The sequence below is a fragment of the Meriones unguiculatus genome, chromosome 10 (genome assembly GCF_030254825.1).
Source record: "Meriones unguiculatus strain TT.TT164.6M chromosome 10, Bangor_MerUng_6.1, whole genome shotgun sequence".
NCBI lineage: Eukaryota > Metazoa > Chordata > Mammalia > Rodentia > Muridae > Meriones > Meriones unguiculatus.
The window spans coordinates 43,596,434-43,621,163 of NC_083358.1; the positions used below are offsets into that span (position 1 = coordinate 43,596,434).

The 24,730-nt window shown below is 44.2% G+C and overlaps 1 protein-coding gene across 1 annotated transcript; it reads right to left on the reverse strand.

Annotated features, from left to right (window-relative positions):
* Positions 1-1,126: 1,126 nt before the first annotated feature.
* Asf1b (anti-silencing function 1B histone chaperone) lies at positions 1,127-14,046 on the reverse strand. Its single transcript, XM_021632243.2, has 4 exons — positions 13,770-14,046; positions 5,643-5,758; positions 3,241-3,417; positions 1,127-2,179 (listed from the first exon to the last, which is right to left on the reverse strand). The coding sequence occupies exons 1-4, from the start codon at positions 13,876-13,878 to the stop codon at positions 1,973-1,975; spliced, it is 609 nt and encodes a 202-aa protein (XP_021487918.1). The 5' UTR covers positions 13,879-14,046; the 3' UTR covers positions 1,127-1,972.
* Between the last annotated feature and the right edge of the window lie 10,684 nt (positions 14,047-24,730).

Below are 24,730 nucleotides of genomic sequence, written 5' to 3' on the forward strand. Positions count from 1 at the left end.
AAAAACCTTGGGCAAAGAAAAACAGTCTTACCCTCAGCGTGTGGTGCAAACTGTACAACCAGGTGAGACTGAAATAGGGAAGCAAGGAAGGGGAGGGAGGACAACAAGTCACCCATGAAGGTGACAAAGCTACTCAGGTGTAGGAGGCAAAACAAAACAAAAAAGCATTAAAAGAAATTTATTTTATTTTTTTTAACGGGCTAGATGACTTAAGAGCACTGGCTGCTCTTCCAGAGGACCTGGGTACAAGTCCCAGCTCACATGGGGATTCACAGCCAGTTCTAGGGGTTCCAATGCTCTCTGTGGCCTCTGCAGACACCAGGTGCTCAAGTAGTACACAGCCAGCCTTACAGGCAAAATACCCAAACACATAAAAACTTTTAAAAAATGTTTTAAACCAGGCAAGGTGGGACACACATTTAATCAGAACAGGGAGGCAGAGACAGGTGAATCTCTGAGTTTGAGGCCAGCCTGATCTCAGAGTAACTTCCAGGACAGCCACAGAAACCCTGTCTCAAACAAACAAAACAAAAAAAGCCAGACACAGTGCATGCCTAGCACTTAGGGAGGCAGAGGCAGGCAGATATCTGTGGGTTTGAGGCCAGCCTGGTCTACAAATAAGAGTCCAGGGCAGCAAGGCTACAGAGTAACCCTGTCTTGAAAAAACAAACAAACAAACAAAAAAACACATTAAAACAAAGCCTTTCTGGGTGTAATGTTGCACACTTGTTAAAAATAATTACTTTATCACTTTGTATTCCAGCTGTAACCCCCTCCCTCCTCCTCTCCTATGCCCCTCCCCCAGTCCAATGATAGCATAGGTCCTCCTCCCCTTCCATCTGACCCTAGTCTATCAGGTCTCATCAGAACTGGCTTCTTTGTCTTCCTCTGTGGACTGGTAAGGCTGCTCCCCCCTCAGGTGGAGGTGATCAAAAAGCCAGCCCATGAGTTCATGTCAGAGACGGTCCCTGTTCCTATTATTGGGGAACCCACTTGGACACTGAGCTGCCATGGGCTGATGTTGTACACTTTTAGGCAGAGGCAGGTGGATCTCTGAGTTTGAGGCCAGCCTGGTCTACACAGTGAATTCCAGGCCTGCCAGGAATGAAAAAACAAACAAACAATCTAAATGAAGTGCTTTTATTTTTAAACCAACCAAACTTTTAATATAAAAACTTTTAATATACACACTGCAATCACAAAAGCGTACACGTAGCAGCAAGGCTTAGAGTAGGGTGGATGGAATAGGGATTTTTCAAGTCAGCCTGCCAAATGCCTCCCTTATCCTAGAGTACCGGGTAGCTCATAAAAACATGTGGTCAAAGCAAACCCTGATGACTCCATGGGGCCAGACTGCATGAAGCAAGACTTCTAATATGCCTCCCACCAAAATGCCTCCAACCTAGGGCAGTCCTCTCAGAAAGCCAGGCTCAGTAAGATGAGACGGTGGCTGTGACCAAAGTACCACCATCTCTCCCTGGCCCGGGGAGTTCACCTTTGGGGAGTTTTCTACTGAATGACCTAGACACCCTGTGGACAGTGGTGGTACTGAGTTGGCCTTCTAACTAGGATCCCACGCCTGAGCCTGAGCCCCCAAGAACTGGAGTGGGAAGGAATGATAGCCTCTGGCCAAGGCTAGGCAGGCACTGCCCAAGCAAACCTCAAGGCAGGTGGTGTTCAGAGAGCTTCTCACAGAAACTGATAGTGTAGAAGAAAAAAATGACACAATGAATGAGCAATACAAGTACCTTCTTCTTAGAAGCCTGTAGGTCATAATAAGTGAGATGAGTCTCTTGGACCTGGGTGGAATAGATCAGGACCCATTTTTTTCCTTGGGGCTGATAGATCTAGAGGCAGCTGGTTGTCCCCAAAATCTTGAGCTAACCAAGCATGACTGTCTGAGGGCCCGTAGGTCCCCTCCAGGTGTGCAAGGAGACTGCCATGGTCCTACTGAGCCCTGCTTGGACCCCCGTCAGATGCAATCCATGGAGTTCTCGGGGAGGAGGCCTGGGATGCAACTAGGGAGGCCCAAGCTTTTGATGGGAGTGCAACTGAGGGGAAGGCCAAAGTCCAGGTTGGGGTCCTGGTTCTCTATGGCCTCCAGCCTGTCTGGGTTGTTGTCCCAGTTGATATGGAATCGGGTCACCCGGGGATTAGAGGCCAAGATGTTCCGCTGTAGCTGGAGTAAGAAGAAGAATGTCAGCCCCTATCACCCACGTGTTTATCATTCCCTCAGACCTCCACTTGGAAGTAGCAGACTCTACCACCCCTGCCACCCAGACGCAGAGATACTTATAACTGTGGGTAGGAATAGGGCCTTCTCATCTTGGTTTTGCTTGGCTTTGTTCATTTCTTTTTGGGTTGTTTTGAGAAAGGGTATCAACTATGTAGCCCTTGCTGGCCTGGAACTCTGCACACCAGGGTGGTCTTAAACTCATAGAGATCTGCCTGCCTCTGTCTCCCAAGTGCTAGGGGTAAAGGTATTATGCCTGGCTTGTTTGGTTTTTTTTAAACAAGTGTATGGGTGTTTGGCTGCACGTATGTTTGTGCACCATGTGTGCCTGGTACCTTTGGTAGCCAGAAGAAGGTATGGATCCACCAAAACTGGAACAACAGTTGCTTATCTACCACCATGTGGGTGCTGGGAATCAAAGTTGGGCTCTCTGGAAGAACAGCAAGTTTCTTAAACACTCAGCCATCTCTCCAGCCCATTTTATTTTATAAATATTATTTTTATTGTATGAATGTTTTGCCTACATGAATGTCTGTCAACCTATGTGCCTGATCCCTGTGGAAGTCAGTAGAAGGCATAGATTCCCTGGAACTAGAATTAAGGGTGGCTGTGAGCCACCATGTGGATGCTAGGAATCAAACCTAGGTCCTCTGCAAGGACAGGATATGCTCCTGACTGCTGAGCTCTCTCTTTAGTAACCCCCCCCACACACACCTGGTCTTGCTATGTAGCCAAGTTGGTGTGAACTTCTTATGTAGATGAGGCTGGCCTCTAACTTATGATACTCCTGGCTTAGCCTTTTGAGGGCCGGGGTGCTGAGATAATAGAATATTCCACTGTCTCTAGTTTTAGTACTCATGCCTCAAGAAAAGACTTATTCTATCCTAGCCCTACCTCAGCAATGCAGAAACAGCATGACCTGTTAACCTTCTCTGACCTTGGCTCCCATACCCCTCAACTAAAGGAACTGGCCTAGCTGAAGCAGGAAGTGCAGAGTCAGGCCCCACCTGAGAGAAGTCTGGCTTTTGGGGTGGGTTCTCCCGAAGCTCTGGGTTTGGGTACTCATTGTTGACATAGTAGCCCACACGGATGAACTCCTGTCCATGGTAGGTGCAGGTGATGAGAACCACAGTCACACCCACGGCGTCTGTCTCAGGAATGAGGGATGGGTTTGGGGCATCAGCCTGGGAAGACATATCCTGGACTTTAGCAGTGCCAATCACAATCAAATGTTATTAACACAAAGACTACCAATGAACTGGGACTAGACAAACTGATAGCACAGATGACTATGAAGATCATGAATTTGATTTGGCAGCATGCTTACCCAGCATGCATAGAGCCCTGTCTTTATCCTTAGTCTTTAGTAATTATACCAACAATAAATTCAAAACCGCTGGATTTGATTAGGAGACAAGGGTATTATGGTGGAGTATGGTAAGCAAGGGGATTGACATGAGATGAAGCTGGTCAGGTGGATACTAGGCAACCCAGGCCTGTGAGGGCAATTAATGGCTTGGGAAAGAGCAGTGTTTAGTGGGAGGTAGAGTCTGAAAAGACTGGTGTCTGGTAGAGGTCTGGCTGCAGCAGAAGTATGGATGCCAGGCAGGGGTCATCCTAGAAAGGGGCAGTAGCCTAAACCCAACAACAGGGAGTAGAATCATGGATCAGGGTCTTCGGCGTTGGACAGAATAGCTATATGAAACCAATGGAAATGAAAACCCTTAACCAGAACCACAGCAGAGAGGTCACACCAGCAGCCCTGTTCCAGGGCCAGGCTGCATGCTCTGGAAGGAGACTGTAAACACAGAGCTCAGTGGGCTGGACAGGTAGGAGTGTCAGGGGCAGGTAGCTTGAAATAGGGGAAACCAGTGGGAGATAATGGATGATGACTTACTGAGTATCCACTGATAAGCCTGGTGATACTAGACAGCACTACTTGAAAGTCACAGCCCATTTTTGTATTCACTGATTCTGAGTTTACAAATCTGGCAACCTGATACATCTAGAAACTTCAAAATTAACTAGTGTAGTACTTTCATAATTGTTTTTACAAACATGTACAGAGCAAGGGAAAACCCTGTGCTCAGGCTCCAACATGGTACCAAACTAGGGGCTACTTGACCTTCTTGCCTCTGCTTTCAATGCAAAGTACTAGGAGGACCCTTTTTGACTATTGATCTAGTGTCAAAATTCTAAAGTTGCTTATGGTCCCTGTATGTCAGGATAAGAACAGTTCTCCCACACATACCAGCTACCACAATATTTTGTCTCTCTCCTTGCATAGAAACACAGAGCTAAGCAACCATGAATGGAACCCTCTGGAACCTTTCTTGCTACACTGCCAACAATCCCAGAGCACAATGCAAACACTAAGTTTTTTATTCATCCTCACCTTTACTACACACCTTTGTATTTATGAAGACAGGGTATCACTATGTATCCTTGGCTGGCCTAAAACTCGGAGATCTGCCTGCCTCTGCCTCCTGAATGCTCAGATTAAAAGTGTGCCACACCCTGCCTAATTGGTTTTAACAGCATTTGGCTGTGTTGCCTAGGCTGGCCTTGAACCTGAAGCAATCTTTCTCTCAGCCTTCTACATACTGAGACCACGAACAAGTACCACTAAACTCAGCTACCACCTGTAAGAGAAACTGAGTACTTCCTTGATTCATTATACACACAAATGTTTAACTCACTGATGCCAAATGCTTTATTGAGATGTCCTAAAATATATAATCAGTGAGTAAAGATTTACATCTTACAATAAATAAGACAATAAGTAAATAAGATCTCCAATACAGTGCCTAAGTGCTCTGTGCTGGGTAAGCTTTGTTCAGACATGGGTTAATGCTGCTGGCTGAGTTCATAATCAGCATTTACTATACTAATGTATTTGGAACAGGGTCTTACTGCAGAGCCCAGGCTGGATCCAAGCTGTGTGGACAGTACTGTGCCTAGCTCTGGCTGATGAACAAGTAACAACAAAACCTCTTAATCCTTATTCTTCCTTGAGGGGAGTAATTCAATATTCATGAACTGTGTTCATGGGTTTTGTACAACTCCTATGAACAGATCACAAATTAGTGGACCTGTGGTCACTAGGAGCTGTGACCCAGAGGTTGGGTGAAGATGAGACTGGGATAGCATTCCCCAGGCAGCTCCTAGCAGTCACCCAAAATATGTGACTTAGGTAGGCCTTGAACTTGTGGTCCTCCTGCATCATTGTCCTGGGTAGCAGTTCTAGCTCATTAGGATTTAAACTTGAACCTGACTAAAACTAGTGAGCTTTCAGGTAAAGGAGGAAAGTTCTAGGCTGGGGTAGGGCTTAGTGGTGGAGTGCGATGTCTGGCATATAGCAGGCCCTGGATCCATCTCCAGCTTGAAACATTTCTGGCAACTTCCTTACCTGAAAGATGAACATATGTCTTCCTGCAGGGACAGGGCCCACCAGCACTGAATCTAGGACCTGATCAAACTCCTCGCTCTCAGCTGAGCCCACATAAATGATCTTCCATTCCAGGTCTGCAAGCACATGGGGATAAGGGAGTTGGCGACTGAAATAGCTGGAGAGCAAGGCAAGGGTCTTCTTGTTAGTTTCAGGCAAACCTGAATATACTAGAAGTCCTATGAACTGGTGTGTTTGCTGGGCGGTAGGCTCTGGCACTGTCTTGAATTAGAGCAAGTATGAAGATCTACATTAGTGGAGGCATTTTTCCTGTGGGCCCAACTGTGCCAAGTGACCTTGACTCCAGCCCTCCAAGGAAACTTAGGCCTGTCAATAGCAGAGAGAAACTACACAGCAGAGGCTGACTCAAAAGTCCTGTGACACTGGCTGGTGAAGGGAACAGCAGGGAACTAGGCTACTCTGGGACCCTGGTCTCTGGGTAGGAAGTGCCGTCTTCTTTCACAGAGGGATTAGTGTCACCAAGTAGAGCAGATCCCTTGACAACTGGGACAGAGTGGCAGATTCCAATCCAGCAGGAGAGCCAGGTGGCAGGAGGAAAAAAATCAAAGCTGCTAGGGGAACCAACTTCTCCCAAAGTTGTCTACATCTGGCACCAACTCATGCCTACTTGTGCACATTGTGGGACAGAGGCTCTGCCAGCAAATGGTGTGTGACATACCTCCAAAACCTGACTCTGTACTTCATCGCTAAGGGGGCTCAGTCCTGGAGTATACCCACAAGAGATGAAAGAAAAGTACCTGGAGACCCTTCCCATTAATCTCAGAAGATCCCTGGTGCCCATAGCCTCTTGCAGGAGGGCCAAGTGCTACCAGGAGCAAGGTCATGCTAGTACAGAGAAGCTTGGCATCAGACCCAGAACTTATTTTAGGCTCTTTGAAATTACACAACCCCTAGCTCCAGCAGCTGGGAAAAGTTGCACAAGCTGAGATTTTTCACAGGGAGCTCTTGGAAGCTGCCTGGCCCTTGGTCCGGTATGGCACAGGCATCCAACACTGGAAGCACAGATAGATACCAGATCATACTATAGAGTCAGTCACCTGAGCCACAGAGCCTTCCTTGATACATCCATTCCCTTGTCCCTTTACAATTTCATGTAGGTCCTTCTTGTTTAAGCCTTATTTTCTTGTGTGCCTTTCCAAAGCTTGTTTTTCTTTTATGTGTATGGGTGTTTTGCCTGAATGTATGCCTGTCTATCAGGTCATAGCTCCCTAGGTGCCTTGTGCCCACAGAAGCCATCTGCTGGAACTGGAGGTACAAATGGTAGTTAATCACCATGTGGGTGCTGGGAACTGAACCTGGGTCCTCAGGGAGAGCAACTCGTCTCTAACTATGGAATGGTCTCTCTAGCTGTCCCTAGCTATTTATTTAGTAGCAGTGCCGGCGATGCACTCAGGGCATGCACATGCCAAAAAACTGCTGAGCCAGGCTCCAGGCTCCCAGCCTCATGGATTTAGTTTTGTATAAAGTGACACACCAGAATCAATGATTCTGGAAGGACAGAAAAGTATGCTACCCTTGCTTGCTCTTACCTGCTGAGATGGCTGTGCCAAACTCTTTCTTCAGGCCTCTTCCCCAAAACCCATGGAGTCACATATTCATACATTTAATTAATGTGCTGGAGAGAAGGCTAGGCAAAAAAAAAGTTTGAACAGAAAAGTCCCTTGTGTCCCTAAGGCACCTGACATTGCTTAGTCTATGTCAATACTTTTTGGCAAAACCTACTGAAAGAAAAATATAATATATGCTGGAAGCAAACAGATGGTGAAGTCCTGTCTTGTCGTGGGCCAAGAGACAGACTGGAGAATTCACGAAAGACCACATAAAATAACAACTAAAAAGTCAGAACTGATCAAATTATCTACAGAAAAAGATGACTGAAACAAGGGTCCATAAACTGCAATAATGTTTAAATTTAATGAAATTCTTTTTTTAAAGTTTAGGAAAAAACTCTTTTTATTATGTGTAGTGTCCTGCCTGCATGTACACCTACATGCCAGAAGAGGGCACCAAATCTCATTATAGAGATTTGTGAGCCATGAAGTGTTGCCGGAAATTGAACTCAGGACCATTAGGAAGAACATCCAGTTCTCTTAACTGCTGAGCCATCCCTCCAGCCCCCTTGATAAAGGTCTTTTTATATTTTCTTCCTTCAAAAGGTAGAATTGTATTGATACATGCCTTTAATATTAGCATGTGAGACACAGCTTTAAAAAAAAAAAAAAGAAAAGATAGGTTTGGGCCTGAAAGATGGCTCTAAGGGTTAAGGAACTTATCACAAAACCTAAAGACGAAGCTCACTCCCCAGAAAACACATGACAGAAGGAGAGAACTGACTCCAGCAAGGTGTCCTGACCACCGCATGCATTAGAACACATACACATCTGCAAAAACAAAGGAACAAATGACAGGGTCTTTCTATGGAGTGTAGGCTAGTACAGAACTTACAACATTCCTGCAAGCCTTCCAAGTATTGGGATTATGAGAGTGCACCTATGTGTGTCTCTCATCGAATCTGGAGCTTGCTTTGTCAGCTAGGTAGGCTAGTGGCCAATGGACCCTTGGGAGTCACTTACCTGTACCTGCTACACACTCCCCCACTTTTACCTGAGTGCTGAACAGCCGAACTCGGGTCCTTTCTGACACTGGGATGCAGTGTTATGAACAAAGAGAAACTAAAGATTTCATTTCAGAATATACTCAGCTTTTAGCACCTGAAGGTTATGCAGCCATAAACTCAACCAAGCACAGATAGAAAATAAAACATCTGGAGCTGGGCAGTGATGCACGCCTGTGATCCCAGCACTTAGGGAGGCAGAGGTAGGCAGAGCTCTGGGAGTTTGAGGCCAGCCTGATCTACAAAGTGAGTCCAGGACAGCCAAGTCTACACAGAGAAACCCTGTCTCAAAAAACAACAAAAAAGCAAGCAAGCAAAACAATCTAGGGTGGAAGGCGTAGCCCAGAGCGGGAGTGCACATCTAGCACTCACAATGCCTGGGTTCCATTCCCAGCACCAAACACAAACACAAGTTTGTGCTGAATATGCATATGTACAACTTATCTTTTTTTAATTTATTCTCACATTATGTATCCCTAGCTGATCTAGACTCAGAGATCCAGCTGTCTCTGCCTCTTGAGTGCTGGAATTAAAGGAGTTTCATTTAATCTCTAAACAACATAGTATAACAGGTGTTTCTACAGCAACTGACACTTAAGTTAGAATAAGTCACATCAGGATGGGAAAATGACTTGGTATACAGTGCTTTCTATATAAGCATGTAAAAAGGTATAGTGGCTTATATAAGTCCAGCCTTGGAAGGTGGACATGGGATTGCTATAATGAACTCACTAATAAGACTAGCCATGCCATCAAACCCCAGGTTTAAGAGACCCTGTCTCAATGAATAATGAATAATAAAAATGATCAACTGAAGATGATTCCTGACATCAACCCAGGAACTCCCCTGTATACAACCTGCCTGCCTCATCTCCCACAAAAAAAATGGAAAAAGAAAAAAGTCACTTGTACATGATTAGCCTTCATGGAGGGGCTGGACACTGTGGTACACACCTGTAACCCCAGCACTCTGGAGATAGTTGTAGGAGGATCCAGAAATCAAGATTATACTCTTATTACATATTAAGTTCAAGGCCAACCTAGGCTTCATAGACCCTGTCCAAACAAAAGAAGAAAAAAAAAAAGAAAAAAAGAAAAGAAAAGAAAACCAGACTAATAAATAGTCTACGGGAGATTGTGCAGGTTCTCTGCAAACACTGTACCATTTTGTAAAAGGGCCTTGATACTGGTACCTGAGGGACTTTTCTGAAAGCGGTGATGAAGGCTATTTCTTCAAAAGTAGGTGTGGACAATCAATCATTCATACAGAAAAAACTCACACCAATTACAGAATATTTTTTCTTTCTTTCTTTCCTTCCTTCCTTTCTTTTCCTTCCTTCCTTCCTTCCTTTTTTTCTTTGTGCGAGACAGGATCCCATTGTATAAAACAGGCTAACTTTGAATTCACAAAGATCCTCTTGCCTCTCCTTCTCAAATACTGGGATTAAAAGTACCCACTATTTTTGTTTTTTCATATGTGTATGATGTGTTTACATGCATGTAAATTTGGTTGTGCTTAAGTCATGAAGTATATGAAGATAAGAGGACCTTAAGTGCAGTACATGTCAGCCTATACAGTGAGCTTTCGGGGAGTCTCTTGTCACCACAAAATTTATCCATTAAGCTATCTCTGCAGCTCAATTCTGTTTTGTTTTGATACTCTGTTCACATTGATCCCTTTAAAGATTAAGATACATTTTTTACAAATTGGGGGGAAAAAAAACACCAAAGCTAAAAATATTACTAAAGACATGTAAAAATTATTGAAGATTAGCTGAACTTGTTTTAGACAGCACTGGGGTCAAAATCCAGAATTTCACACATGCTATATAACTGCTTCATTAATGACCTAGACCTCAGGCCATCCTCCCCCCACCCCTTTCTTTTTTAAGATTTATTATTTAGACAGTATTTTGCCTGTATGTACATCTGCATGCCAGAAGAGGGCACCATTAAATATGGTTATGAGCTACCATGTGGTTTGCTGGAAATTGAACTCAGGACCTTTGGAAGAAAGGCCAGTACTCCTAACTTCTGAGCCATCTCTCCAGCCCCTTCCTTTATTTCTTGAGACAGTTTCTGACTGTGCAGCCTTGGCAATCGACCTGCCTTTGTTTCCTGAGTGCTGGGGTTAAAGATGTGTACCACTATGCTCTGGCCTTCTTTGCTTTTCCCTCCCTCTCTTCCTCCTTCCTTTTTTGAGACAGTTTCAGATAGGCAGGCTGACTGGAACTTGCTATAAGCTAAGGCTGGTTGGCCTTGAATTTCTGATCCTCCTGTCATCCCCCTTCCCACCCCCTCATATGCTGAGAATACAAGTAAGTGCCACACCTCCTGTTTCTTTGAGTCTAGGTTTTCCTATGTAGCTCAGGTATCTGCTTGCACGATAGGGCTATAGTTGTTCACACTGTTCTCTTTCCTTAAACTTCCATATATCTATTGCCTGGACTTTTGTTCATTATACAGATCAACTTTGGTGCACAACATCTGCTTCTCTGACTCCTTCAACTGTACCTACTGAAATTCTCAGCTGAAAAGGAAAGAAGCTGGGCCAAATCCACTAAATGTAGACTGTGCCTTGGATGTCTACTTCAGATGTTGAACAGAGGTAACCACAGGGCTTGAGAGCTTTTCAAAAATGGGGGCCAGCTGATCAGGGCTAAGGGGCTTATCAGGTTTCAGCAGATAGTGCCAAAATGCAAGGAAACAACTACTCTATGATTCACTGGAAGGAGGCTAGGAAGATGAAGGCGATCTTGCAGGTTAGTCAAGAGTGTAAGGAATAGAATCAATCAGTATAACTTGGAGGAAAAGCACCACCCTCTTGTATCTTTTCAAAGGGTCCTGATGTGACAAGAAATTCTATGGTCGTTCCTAATATGTTCTCCTAAAATACTGTTGAGCTAGTCATATAGCTCAATGGCAGAACAACTGTTTAGCATGTGTCTAGTCCTGGGTTTGATTTCTAGCACAAACACAAGAGACAATACACATAGGTCCTCTATTGCCCCCACCAAAGTATATAAATTAAAGTAAAATAAAACTTACAAGCAGGGGCTGGTGAGATGGCTCAGCATTTAAGAACACCATGAATACTCTTACTGAGGACCCAAAGTTTGATTCCCAGCACCCACCACCCACATGGTGGCTCATAACTGCCTCTAATTCCAGTTCAGGTAATGATACCATCTCCTGGCCTCTATAGGCACCATGTGAATATGTGATGTACATGCAGGCAAAATTCACATAAACAAACAAACAAACAAAGACCTACAAGTAAATGTTTTCTTCCTTTTCTAATATTGTAGGAAAGATAAGGAATCTGGGAGCTGGCCAGATGCCTCAGCAGATAAAGTGTTTCCCATGAAAGCCTAAGAACATGAATTCAGGGTGCTGGAGAAATGGCTCAAGGTTAAAATCCAGTATTACTATTAAAGGCCCAATTTTTATTCCCAACACCCATTTCAGGAGGCTCATTCTAGGCTGGCCAGAACTAGTATAGTGAAACCCTGTTTCAACACACACACACACACCAACCACAACAACAACAACAACAACAAAAACAAAACAAAAAAACAGGAAAGAAAATTGCACTACTGAGGCTGAGATGGTGGATCTCTGGCTCATTAGGCAGCCAGCCTAGCAGTATTGGAGTTCCAGGTTTTGCTGAGACACTGTCTCTAAAATAGGTAGGACAGGGCCAGAGGGACAGCCCATGGGTTAAGAGAACTGGCTGCTCTCCTACAGGCCAGGTAAGATTCCCAACACCTACATGGTGACTCAAAAAAACCTGTAACTCCAGTTCCAGAACACCCAGCTCCTTCTTCTGAACTCTGTAGGTACCAGGCACTCAAGTGGTACCAGAAATACATGCAGGGAAAGCGCACACGCACACCAAGGTGGAGAGTAATGTGTCTCTGGCCCACACCCACAGACATATTAAACTCAAAAACAAAATTAAAAACAATCTGCACTCAGAGCTGGAAGACAAACTTCAGTGATAATGCTCCTACTATTGGGCTGACTTGGATAAATCAGCCTGCTCCTATTTAAACATGACCAGCAGGCTGACTCCTGCCTCGTTGTTGTGACTCTATAAATAAGGAATAAAAGTAATACCAGGCAATGACCATGTAACCCTTTTTAAATGCAAGGAGCACAAACAGGCTGATTGAAACCTGATCTCAGCATCTGGGAACTGTGAATCCCTTAAAGTCTTAGCTCCTTATAGCTCCTCTTAGCTTCCAAATACATCTTATTCCATAGTTACCCTACCTTTTATTTATTTATTTACACCCTGCCTTGTTCCAGCAAGGATTTAACCCAGCTTATTCTATACTTAGTTATAAGTAGACTCCTTTAAACTTAAAGAGAAAATAGGGAGAAGCTGAGCCACTGGCCTACCCCAAGCAAACACTATAGTAGCTCCAAGTGAACAGGAGTGAGTGGGCTGGCTTTGCCTGAACACCACCCAACAGCCACCAAGAGGCTCTAGTTGCTACAACCTAGCCTCTCAGAGCTCCACCTCCTCAGCTGCTACATCCTTTTCAATCCTCAGTAGAGAAATGGTCTCACAGAGGACTTACCTTGCTGTGTAGCTGAGACTCCAGAGTGACCTCACATTTTACATGTTCACAGGTTTATTTGAAAGGTCTTTAGCTCTTTATGGCTCTTGCCCTCTCATGTGTGAGATGAGAGCCATGGCCACCTTTACATCTCCATATGAATTAAGTCACTCTGTCAAAGATTCACAAAAGCCAGTGACCTCCCAGCTGACTGCAGTTGCATCCCATCCCTGTTTGGCCAGTCCACCCACTCCCCAGATTAGGTCAGCCATGAAAAGAGACAGGGATTCCATGCACAGAGTTAGCTGGAAGCTGGCAGAAATCTCAGAAACTAGTAGAGGCCTGCCTGGCTGTGGTACCCTTACCTGAGTGTTCATTCAATACCAGAACAGGAACTGAAGAGACCAAATTACCTACAAAGACTAGAGACAGAAGGCCCCATCTCTCCCTATGGGTGGGCAGGGTCACAAAAGAGGAGGGTCTAGCAGGTTGGAGAAAAAGATGCCCACAAGAAAAAATGGGAGGACGGTAACAAAGGTTGAGTTTCCATAAGGAAGCAAGATGGAAGGTTTCCTATGGGGAAACCGGCATGAAATCTGGGTTTAGCCATAGAGAAAAAGGCGTGGCTGCGGCTCTCCACGGGTTAAATGGAGGCTGACACCTCTACAAGGAAAACGGGCCAAGGATGAACGGTGCAGGATGAGGGGTGACGAGGCCTCCACGAGACAGTGCAGGGTACTGTGCACAGGGTCATATTCACCAAGAAGTCGGAGTAGGGGCCATGGCGGCGTATCACCAATGGGAGATTCAGTTGGCCAAGGGGAGAGGTTCCGGGGAGATTGGGGGTGGCAAAAGGGTTTGGGGTTCCCTGCACAGGCCCAGCCTCACCATCAGACAGGGCCTCACTGCATTCGAAGCTGATCTCGAACCGGAAGGGGCTGTGGAAAGGGCTCGGGTTCTCCAGCACAGCCACATTCAGCACCGACACCTTGGCCATAATCTCGCCAACGGGCCGCAGCTGCAGAGGAGCCTTCTTCAGCGACCTGCGACGGGGGAGGAGACACTCGGCAAGGCAGAGGCCCCGCAGTGACTCCCAACTCTTGTCTCTAAAGAGCTTCTCCAGGCCGCGCGCAGCCTTCAAATAGCCGGCTCAGCCCTCCAGCCAATCGTCGCTAAGAATCTGTGACGGCACGAGAGCCTCGTCAGCCAATCCTGGGGCGTCTTCCGGCGCGCGCCTCGACCCTCAGACCAATCAGAGAAGCTCCCTCTTCACGGGCCACAGGAGGCGGAACGATAATCTCTTAGCTTCGTCAAGTGTCGACCGGGAACCAATCCCTAGCGTCTCCGACTCGAATATCTTGCCCCAGGGTGGGAGGAGTTAGAGCGCGGAACTTCTCTTGTCCAATCCCAAGCTTTACCGCACCAGCCTGACCCGCCCCTCGTTCAGCTTTTCCGGTAGAGGCACCTCAGAGAGAGCAGCGCCGCCAACGGTCGAACGGTGGCGCGCGACTCTAACCAAAGCGCGCAGAAAGGCCGGTACTTGCTCTCACAGTGATTGACAAATGGCCAGAGGGCGGGGCTTACACAGCTTCCTAAAATGTGATTGGCTAATGTCGTGGCTGGGCTTGAGGAAGGCTGGGCCAGAGAGCTGTGCCCTCACAGTGAAAAGTATAAGGAGGAAAGGTAGCTGCAGGTGAGCGTTTCCCGGAGCTACCCTGAAGGGTTCCTGGATTTAAAGCTTAGTAGTCGAGGAGACCATTGTGGACTTTTGGATCACCCCTGAGACAAGATGGCGCGATGCTGAGGGAGATGCAGGATCGCGTACCAGTCCGAAAGAAGTACTAGTTCGTGGACGGACCCAGGGTTTGAATCCTGCCTCTGCACCCCGTTTTCCAGCCCGTTGAAAATTCACTGTTCGGGCCGGGCCTGGTGGAGTACACACGGGAGGCAAAGGCAGGCGGGTCTCTGAGTTCGAGGCCAGCCTGCTCTAACAGTGCGCACCAGGACAGTCAGGCTACACAAAGCTACCCTGTCTCGAAAAACCAAGGCAGACAAAAACAAAACAAAACAAAAAAAACCTGCCACTATTTATAACAATATAATGCATTCGAAACGTATCTTCCACAACTTCCTGACCATACCCTGACATAGTCTGTTAACACAATCAGTGAGAAATAACATGAGTCCCAGACCTTTTACCAATTACATCTTTTAAATGTTAAAAAAAAAAAAAAAAAAAAAAAAAGCGGACAAACAAAACATCGGAAGTGGTAGGTGTATATCATTAATCCCAGCACTCGGGAATCAGAGTTAGGCAGACTTCTGTTAGGCTCCTGTGTCTGTTAGGCTCCTGTCAGCGTGGTCAGCAAATCAAGTTTGGGGAAGTAACTAGATAAATTAGTTTTCACACTTGACCAGCACAAAAAGGCCAAGAAGCAATCTAATTTTAACTCAATAAAACAAAATGCTGATTTCAAACATAATCATTATAAAAATACTAATGCGCTATCCTGTATCCTTTTATTCAGTGAGAAATGTTTGGACTTCTGTGTTTCACATTTCAAGTACATCTGTAACCTGATATGGGAATGTCCATTTTGATTTGAAAGAGGTATCTGGCCTTTTATATTTCACAAAATTTATGGTTGAAAATGTAAGCTAGAGGGAGCTGGAGAGATGGCTCAGAGGTTAAGAGCACTGGCTACTACTTCTAAAGATCATGAGTTCAATTCCCAGCAACCACATGGTGGCTCATAATCACTGTTAATAAGATCTGGTGCCCTCTTCTGGCCTGTAGGTGTACAGGCAGACAACATTGTATACATAATAAGTAGATTTTTTTTTTTTTTTTAATGTAAGCCAGAAATTTCAGCACTTGGGAGGCAAGGCAGAAGTTCAAGGCCAGCCATGGCTACATAGAGAGACACTGTCTCAGAAAAAATAAAACAACAAAAAGAACAGAACACATACTGTTCTTGCAGAGTTGGTTCTCACCCACATGACATGGCTGTTCACAACCATCCATACTTCAGTTCCAGGAGCTCCAAAGCCCTGACTCATCATGTGCATTCAGCAGCCATGTGTCGCACATGCAAATGAGGCAAGCAAAACACTCTCCAGGGTACAAAAATAAACGAATCGTTAGAAAAACAGTTGGGCATGGTGGCACACTCCTTTAATCTCAGCACTCAAGAGTCGCAAGGATCTCTGTGAGTTTGAGCAACCCCTGACATAGTGAGTTCCAGGCAGCCAAAGCTACACAGCAGGACACCCCCACCCCCCACCCCCAAAAGAAAAAGAAAAAAGTGTGTTCATGAACTTCAATCCCAACTTCCCCACTGTGATAGTTCAAATGAAAATGGCCCTCATAGGCTTGCATGTTTGAATGCTTGGTCTCCAGCTGGAGGAACTGTTCAGGAAAGAATTGGAGGTGTGGCCTTGTGGGAGGAGGTGTGTCACGTGGAGGCCAGCTTTTTGAGGTCTCAGAAGACTGGCAGGCAAAATGTGATCTCTCAGCTGATCTCCCACCATGCCTTTGTTCCCACCATCATGGACTCTAACCCTCTGAAACCCTAAACCAAGTTAAACTCTTTCTTTCAGAAACTGCATTCATTGTGGTGTTTCTCAGCAACAGAAAAGTAAATGAAGATGCCCACAGACTTAAAAGCCCGCCTGCCTGTTAGTAGTCGGTGGCACACACCTTTAATCCCAGCACTAAGGAGGCAGAGGCAGGCAGACCTCTGTGTTCGAGACCAGCCTGGTCTACAGAGCAAGTTCCAGGACAGCCAGGGCTACACAGAGAAACCCTGTCTCAAAAAAAAAAAAAAAAGTTTTTCATGCCCAGAACTGAAATAAGGTAGTCAGGCACTTGGAAGGATAAGATAGGATTGTACACAGATTTGAGGCCAGCATGCACTATATAGTAATGCCTTATCTCAAAAGATAAAATCAATTTAATGATGAGGTTGCCATCCATTTCCTAGACACAAGCCAAGTTTGTTTCTCTCCTTTCCATTGTAGATTACTTTATCCTCAGCCCCATCGTCTTCATATCCCAGAAAAGCTCATCAGCCACAGTAGTCTGATGCTTATGAAGAAAGTCATCTGTATTTCATTCTTGGTACAGCTGGCTAAATGATCTTCAGATATAAACCAGACCATGTTATTATTCTGCTTAAAACCTTCAAAGGCTTATCCTGCTTAGAATGAAACCTAAGATCTTTACTGTGGTTCAAGAGGCCCTTTCTGGCCCCAGGTCACCTCACTGGCCTCATCTTCCAGTCCCTTCCTGTCACTACTCACAGCCTTGCTGCCTTTTTATTTCTCTTTCAACACACAAGCCTGAGTCCTGCTTTAGGGCTGTGCACTTGCTGTTCCCTTTGCATAGAAGGTAATCACTTGCTGCCTCATTCTCACTATTAGGAATCAATTCACATGTTCTCAGAAGGTTTCTCAGACACCTTATCTAATATGGTCCTTTATTTTATTTTTATACTCTGGATCTAGTAGCTTGATAGTCTGATAGTCTACTTACATCCTCTTTGTGTCTTAGTTTTCTCATATTATTTATTAGTTACTTTTAAAATATTATTTTATTTTTATAAGTGGTTTTTTTTCCCCACATGTATGTCTATGTACCAGGCCTGGTATGCAGAGGCCAGAAGAGCATGTCAGATCCCCTTGGAAGCAGAGTTTCAGGAAGCGGAGTTGTCATGTGGGTGCTGGGAATTGAACCAGGGTCCTTTGCAAGAACAACAGGAAGTACTCTTATCCACTGAGCCATCTTTCCAGGCCCTGTTTATTTATTTGTATTTGTGTGCTTGAACACAGAGTTCAGAGGACAAATTGTAGAAACTGGTTCTCAGGGATCCAACTCAAGCCATCAGGCAAGTGCCTTTACCCACTGAACCATCCCACCAGTCTTCTTCTTTTTTTTTTTTTTTAATATGATAGGTGTTTCACCTGGATATATCTGCATATCATTTTGTGTGCCTGGTACCTACAAAAGACAGATGAGGGCACTGAATCCTCAGGAAATGGAGCTACAGACAGTTGTGAGCTGCTGTGTCTGTGGTGAGTACTGGACCCGTGCAAGAGCAACAAGTGACATCAGCCCCCCTCACCACCACCACCCCCCCGCGCCTGTTTCTTTGACACAGTGTTTCACTTTGTAGCAGGCTAACACACCTATGGATCCCCAGCACCTCCTGGTTATGTGGATGGAATCCTGACCCTTTGGTGTGCTAGGCAAGCACTCCACCTCCGAGCTACAGCCTTAGACCCTTACATTAGTTTTGAACTGGCCTTTGTCTTATTATCTCTTTTTGAAAACAAAAGTCTCATCTGGCTCCCATCTCATTATTGCAGCTTGTAGCTCAAGAGTCTAACACAGGACCTCACACACAGGTAAAAATCTGCCTTTTTTTTTTTTTTAAAGAAAGGTTAAGTTCATATATAGTCTTAAAGTATATGAAATATGGACAGCATCCAGGGAAGCAAAGTTGATGGTAGAACCTAGAAATAAACAGCTTTTTGACATTAAGGTTTTTGTTTGGTTAGTTTGGTTTTTCAAGACAGGGTTTCTCTGTGTAGCCTTGGCTGTCCTAGAACTTACCCTGTAGACCAGGCTGGCCTGGAATTCAGAGACGAACCTTCTCTGCCTCTCAAGTGCTGGGATTAAAGGTGTGTTCTACCACCACCCAGCTAGGTTATTTGTTTAATTATGAACATCTCAGTGTGTAGGTTTGTGCTTGAGTACAAGTGTCTTGGAGGTCAGAGAGGGCATCAGATTTCCTGGAGCTGGAGTTCCAGGCAGTTGGGAACTACCTGATGTGGGCACTGAGAACTGAACTGTGCCACCACACCTGGCTTTGTTTTTGTTTTGTTTTTTTTTTAATAAATTTATATTTATGTCTGTTTTGTAGGCATGTATTTCTGTGCACCGTGTGTGTTTCTAGTGTGCAGAGGCCAGAAGAGGGTGTTGAATTCCTAGAACTGGAATTAGAGCTGCCACATAGGTACTGGGAATTGAACCTGGGTCCTCTAGAAGAGCAGCTAGTTCTCTTAACCACTGAGCTATCTCTTTAGTCTTCATCTTTTTAATATTAATATATTCTTTGGATAGGTATAGAGGTCCTTTTACCCCAATAATTGGGAGGCAGACTTGGGAGAATGGCTGTGATTTGAGTGAGACCTACAGAGTGAGACTCTTATCTCAAAAGAGAAAGAAAGAAAGAAAAGAAAAAGTCTTCTGATTAAATTAGTGATGAGCTTAAGAAATACACTTTTATTTTATCTTAAAATTTTGTTTCATGTATATATGAGTGTTTTTTCTTTGTGTATGTTTGTGTACCACATGTGTGCCTAGTGCTTGTAGGACTCCAACACCCACTTCTAGCCTCTAAAGGCACACACATGGGATGTGCACATACATACAGGCAAAACGCCCATTCACTAAAATAAAATAAGTAAAAATTAAAGTACCATACAGTGAAGTGTAATTTGGTAGATTAAAAATTTCCCAGAAGAGGATAAAATCATGAATGGTTACTAAATATATTTAAATTAAAATTTGGAAGGAACCAGGCCTGATGGTTCATGCTGATAATCCCAGCGCTCAAAAGGCTTGAGAACCGAGAATTTTTGAGTTCAAGACTAGCCTTGACTACACAGCAAGTTCAAGGCCACTTGGGCTAAGAAACCTTATCTCAAAAGACAAACAAACTAAACAAACAAAAAAACTAAATGATAACATGTTATGTGGGTTTTCAGGTTATAGAGTCTGAAAAGCTTATTAATACAGTCTCATAATCCACATTTGAACTAAATCTCCAACCCCAGCGGGGGATGGAGTACAGGCCCACACACACTAGGCAAGCATCCCACCACTGAGCCCCTCCTTCCGATACCCCAACTGACTAATACAACACCATTTGTTGTAAACAAAAAAGGTCTTTAAAACACTGCTCTTGCCAGACATGGTGGTGCATGCCTTTAATCCCAATGCTCAGGAGGCAGAGGCACAGGGAGTTCAAGGCCAGCCTGGTCTACAAAGGGAGTTCCAGGATAGCCAAAGTTCTGTTATACAGAGAAAGCCTATATTAAAAAAATTAGAAAAACAACCCCCCCTCTACTCTTTGCCAACTATGTGCTATAAAAGCATCAAATAGCACACTGCCACTGCGTGCAAAGGCCATTTAAGAACCCAGCTTGTAATCCCAGCATTCATGGGACAGGATTGCTACTAGGTTCCATCCAGGAAACAGAACAACAAAAAGGGATCCAGTTTTCTCCTGTTAAACAGTCTTATAAGCACACAACAAAAAGAGGTGAGGGACCAGTGATATGGCTCAGTGAGTAAAGGCCTGCTGCCAATCCTAAAGAATCTGAGTTCAATCTTGGAACCCACATGGTGGAAAGAGAAAACTTAATTTCTGTTAAAGTGTTTTTCTTCCTGTTCCTAAGTTCCTCAGATAACGACTCATGGGACTCAAAATATATTTACAAATATCTAAGTCATATAGCTAGGTTCTTCTCTAACTAGCTCATAACTTAATATCCCACTTGTTCTAATCTCCATTTTGCCACATGGCTGGTTACCTGTGCTCAGGTACCATTATGTCTATCCTCATATCTTCCCAGGCAAATCTCTCACTCCTGGCTTTATTCCAGAATCCTTTCTGCCTGCTGGATGTCCCACGTTCTATTCTATCCTTTCCGTCCATAGATTTTTTTTTTTTATTGACAGGTGCTACATCCATACAATACCAGTTGCAAAAACAAGAATTATAATTGAAAAAAAAAAAGAAAGAATTACAATTGATGTGTTTCTGTCATATTTTGTTAAGGTGTTTATACAGTTATTTGTTTTCTTTCCTTGGTTCCTTTATCATGAATTATAACATCAACTGACCTATCATATTTAAGTTTTGAGATACTAAAAGAATGTCCCTCAAGGGACATGCTACCTATTCTAAAATATATAATGCATTTGTGGTTGTTCATGGGAAAGTTACATCACGTTAGGTGTAATTATGACCCAATTCTTGTTTCCATTTTGAAATAAAGCCATTTTTCCTCCAAACAAAATATATATGACCATGTATACTCCCCAAAGTTCTGTCCTCTGTGAAGATTTCCTCTCACCAGTGTCTTTCAGGGTTGTCCCTGAAAGGGACTGTAATGCTGCCACTGCCCACTTCTGGGTGTGCCTGCAGAACATGCGGAACCATCAGTAGACCAGGTCCTCGCCTTCTCTTCCTCAGTCAAGAGAGCATAAAGCACACCTCATGAGGCTATAGGAGCATGTTTAGGACCAGACATTGTAAAGGGAGTAGAAACATAGGCATTTCAGCAGCAGATTCATATAACTTGCTTGTGTTTTCAGGACCTGCTCAGACATGAGCATTTATATATCACTTCCATTTGACAATGGATTACTGCCATGTACATCCTACTTCATGGCTTAGTGGATCAGATAATACCAACACATGATGGGCAGCTCAGGTCTCATGGTAACTTGGTGGCCTATTGTCAAATGTTCAGTTTTCATTAAGGCCCAATAGCAGACCAAGAGCTCATAGTTGTCTGCAGATGATGGTAGAGCCTTACTCCAAATTCCAAAGGTCTCTGTGATTCACTTACATGGGCTTGCCAAAGTCTCCAAACAGCCTCTGCCTCTGCCACCTTAATACCATTGAGTCTGCTAGATCATATGTTCCAAGTGGTAGAACAGCCTGCATAAAAGCATGGGCTTGTTCAAGGGCCTTCTGTTCCAGGCCCTACTCAAAGCTAGCAGCCTTCTGAGTCATTTGTTATATGGACTGGAGAAACACAAGTGAGGAAGTACTGTCTCCAGAATCCAAATAGGCCCATTAGGTGTGGGTCAGGTGTAATAACAGCCTTCACTTTAGACGGAATATCTCTGCATTCTCCACACCACTGGATTCCTAAGAATTTCACTGAGATAGAAGGCCCTTGAATTTTGGTTAGATTAATTCACCATCTTCTGATGTGCATGTGTCTTATCAACAAGTTCAAAATGGTTGCTACCTCTTACTCACTTGCTCCAAATCAGCGTAATGCTGCCAGTATAATGCACCAATGTGATAGTCCATGGAAGAGCCTAATGATCAAAGATCCCTTTTAACAGGGCTGGAGATTAATATATCCTTGAGGTAAAACTGTAAAGGTATATTGCTAGCCTTGCCAGCTGAAAGCAAATTGCTTCTGGTGTCCTTATGGACAGGTACTGAGAAAACACATCTGCTACATCAATGGTTGCAGGGCAGGTGTCAGGAGATGTGTTCATTTGCTCAAGTAAAGACACCATATTTGGTACAGCAGCTACAATTAAAGTCATTGCTTAAGTTTTCAATAGTCAGTTGTCATTCTCCACCAACCAGATAGGAGACTTAAAGGAAGATGTGGTAGGAACTGCCATCCCTGCATCTTTCAAGTCCTTGATGGTGGCACTAATTTCTGCAGTTGTGATGCTGTTTTTCGTTCACTGTTTTCTAGCAGAGGCATTTCAGATGGCTCCCATTTGGCCTTTTCAACCACAAGAGCCCTCACTGCACTAGTCCAGGAATCAATGTATAAATTCACACAACTTTTAAATATATTCTGGACTTGAGGAAATGACTACAGGATGATTTCAGGGACCCATTCGACCTGCTGTGAGTCAGAACAGCCAGAATTCCTTTAATCACCTGACCTCCATAAGCTCCTGCTTTTTTGTTTGTTTTTATTTTTTCAAGACAGGGTTTCTCTGTGTAGCCTTGTCTGTCCTAGATTTGCTCTGTAGAGTAGGTTGTCCTCAAACTACGGAACTCCACCTGCCTCTGTGAGTGCTTGGATTAAAGGTGTGCGCTACCACTGCTTGGCTACATTATCTATCTATCTATCTATCTATCTATCTATCTATCTATCTATCGATCTATCTATCTACCTACCTATCTTTTTAAACTTTCAAGCTTCCTAGAGTCTAAATTCAGTAGGCACATCAATAAACCCAGCCTGGTCCAGTTCTATGTTCCTTTCACTATCATCCTTTACTCTTTCTTCCCCCTCCCCGCCCTTGGTTTCGAAACAGGGTTTCTCTGTTGTAGCCTTGGCTGTCTTGGAACTCAATTTAGAGACCAGGCTAGCTTGAACTCACAGAGATCCATATGTCTCTGCCTACTGAGTGCTGGGACTAAAGGTGTGCACCACCACACCCAGCTTCACTAAGTATGTCTCCTTGTGGACTTCACTTTCTATCTCCCCTCTAGGAGTTTCTTAGCCTTGTCTAGAGGCAACTAAAGGTGGGCTTTGATCAGTACTCTCTTGCCTGGCATCTCCTTAGGAAAATCCACTTATGGTCTAGTAGACAAGAATCAATTTCCTCAGGTGGAGGCTGACAAGCCAGTACTCCAGATAGTTGGGGTATACCTGCTGATAAGAGTGGAGAGACTGGAGCTGGTGAGGTGGCTCAGAAGTTAAGAGTACTGGCTGCTCTTCTAGAGGACCCCAGTGACAGTTCACAACTGTAACTCCAGTTCCTGGGGCTTGAACACTGTTGGCATACTTTTTTTAAAAACTCTTTTATTTACATTTCTTATATCTTTTTCTCCCTACTCCACCCCAATCCCTTCCAACACCCCAACACCACGTAGGAGAGAGAAATGGTTAGTGGGAGAGGGAGTGCAGTTCTCTTAGCTGCTTCCTGGCTGGTTAGGGTCGTCAGGTTCCTTGGAGCCAGTCCAGTTCTCATTTCAGGAGATCTTCAACTTCTTGTTTCACAACAGCAACCAGGAGCATCGAGGGGGAAGCAGGAGCAGCCTTATTATTTCTCATTCTCCATACTCTCTGGGCTCTGGCATTTGTTCTCTCTCCAGAGTCCTCAGATTTAAACTATCTGCAGCTGGCAAGGAGCTCCTCCTAGAGCTCCACAAGAACACATGAATGCACACATGCTGGCAGAGTGCTGTATAAATAATAAAGAAATAAATTTTAAAGAAAAAATAGTTTTTTTTTTTCAAGACAGGGTTTCTAGACCAGGTTGCTCTTGAACTCATGGAGGTCCACTTGCCTCTGTCTCCCAAGTTCTGTGATTACAGGCATGCACTGAGCCTGGCTTAAAAGAAAAAAAAAATCAATAGAGTCCTCTCATACATACATCCCCATTCCTTGATACAGGATCCCAGTCTTCATCAATTAATGACCTTTAACTACTGGTAGTTGTAAACTACCATGTGGGTGTTGGGGAATTGAACCTGGGACCTCTAGAGAGCTCGTAAAGAGGAAGTGTTCTTAACCTCTAAGCCATCTCTCCAGCCTGTGCAAGTCACCTCATCTTTCTTATAATGATGTCCTAGGTTTGGTTTTTCCATAACTTGAGCTCTAGGGCTTTGATTCTGAGACTTTTAGGATGTTTGTGTGTGTCAGATTTATCACTGAGTTCATTGTTGTTTTTTGTCACTATATTCTCTGATGCTAGAGTTGGTTAATTTTATCATGGAGATCGTTATTTTTGTCAGTTTATCCAGAGATGCTTGGTGCAACCAACCAGCATAATTATTTCCCCACAAACTGTCAAAATTTTATATAGTCACTAAATTTATTGCTTCTTACAAAAGGTGAATCAGGATAATTAAATGCATTTGTCTCCTTAAGTTTGTAAAATAGTTCCCACCAGGGATCTTTATTGTTCTCCAAGCTTCTAGGAGAGGCTTCAGCAACTAGGTGCCGGCAAATTGGAAAGCCTATTCCAGATACTTAAACAATTCATCCTTATAGAACCACTCCTGGTACCACAATTAGTCAGGGTTCTCTAGAGAAACAGAGAAAAAAATAGCATATATATATAT

Excerpts from the sequence above, each read along its gene's own strand:
- Asf1b (XM_021632243.2), bottom strand. The coding sequence starts at position 13,878 with ATGGCCAAGGTGTCGGTGCTGAATGTGGCTGTGCTGGAGAACCCGAGC. Across the intron at positions 5,759-13,769 it reads CAGTGAGGCCCTGTCTGATG|ACCTGGAATGGAAGATCATT; the intron begins GTGAGGCTGGGC and ends ATGTGCTTGCAG. Across the intron at positions 3,418-5,642 it reads GACATATGTTCATCTTTCAG|GCTGATGCCCCAAACCCATC; the intron begins GTAAGGAAGTTG and ends ATGTCTTCCCAG.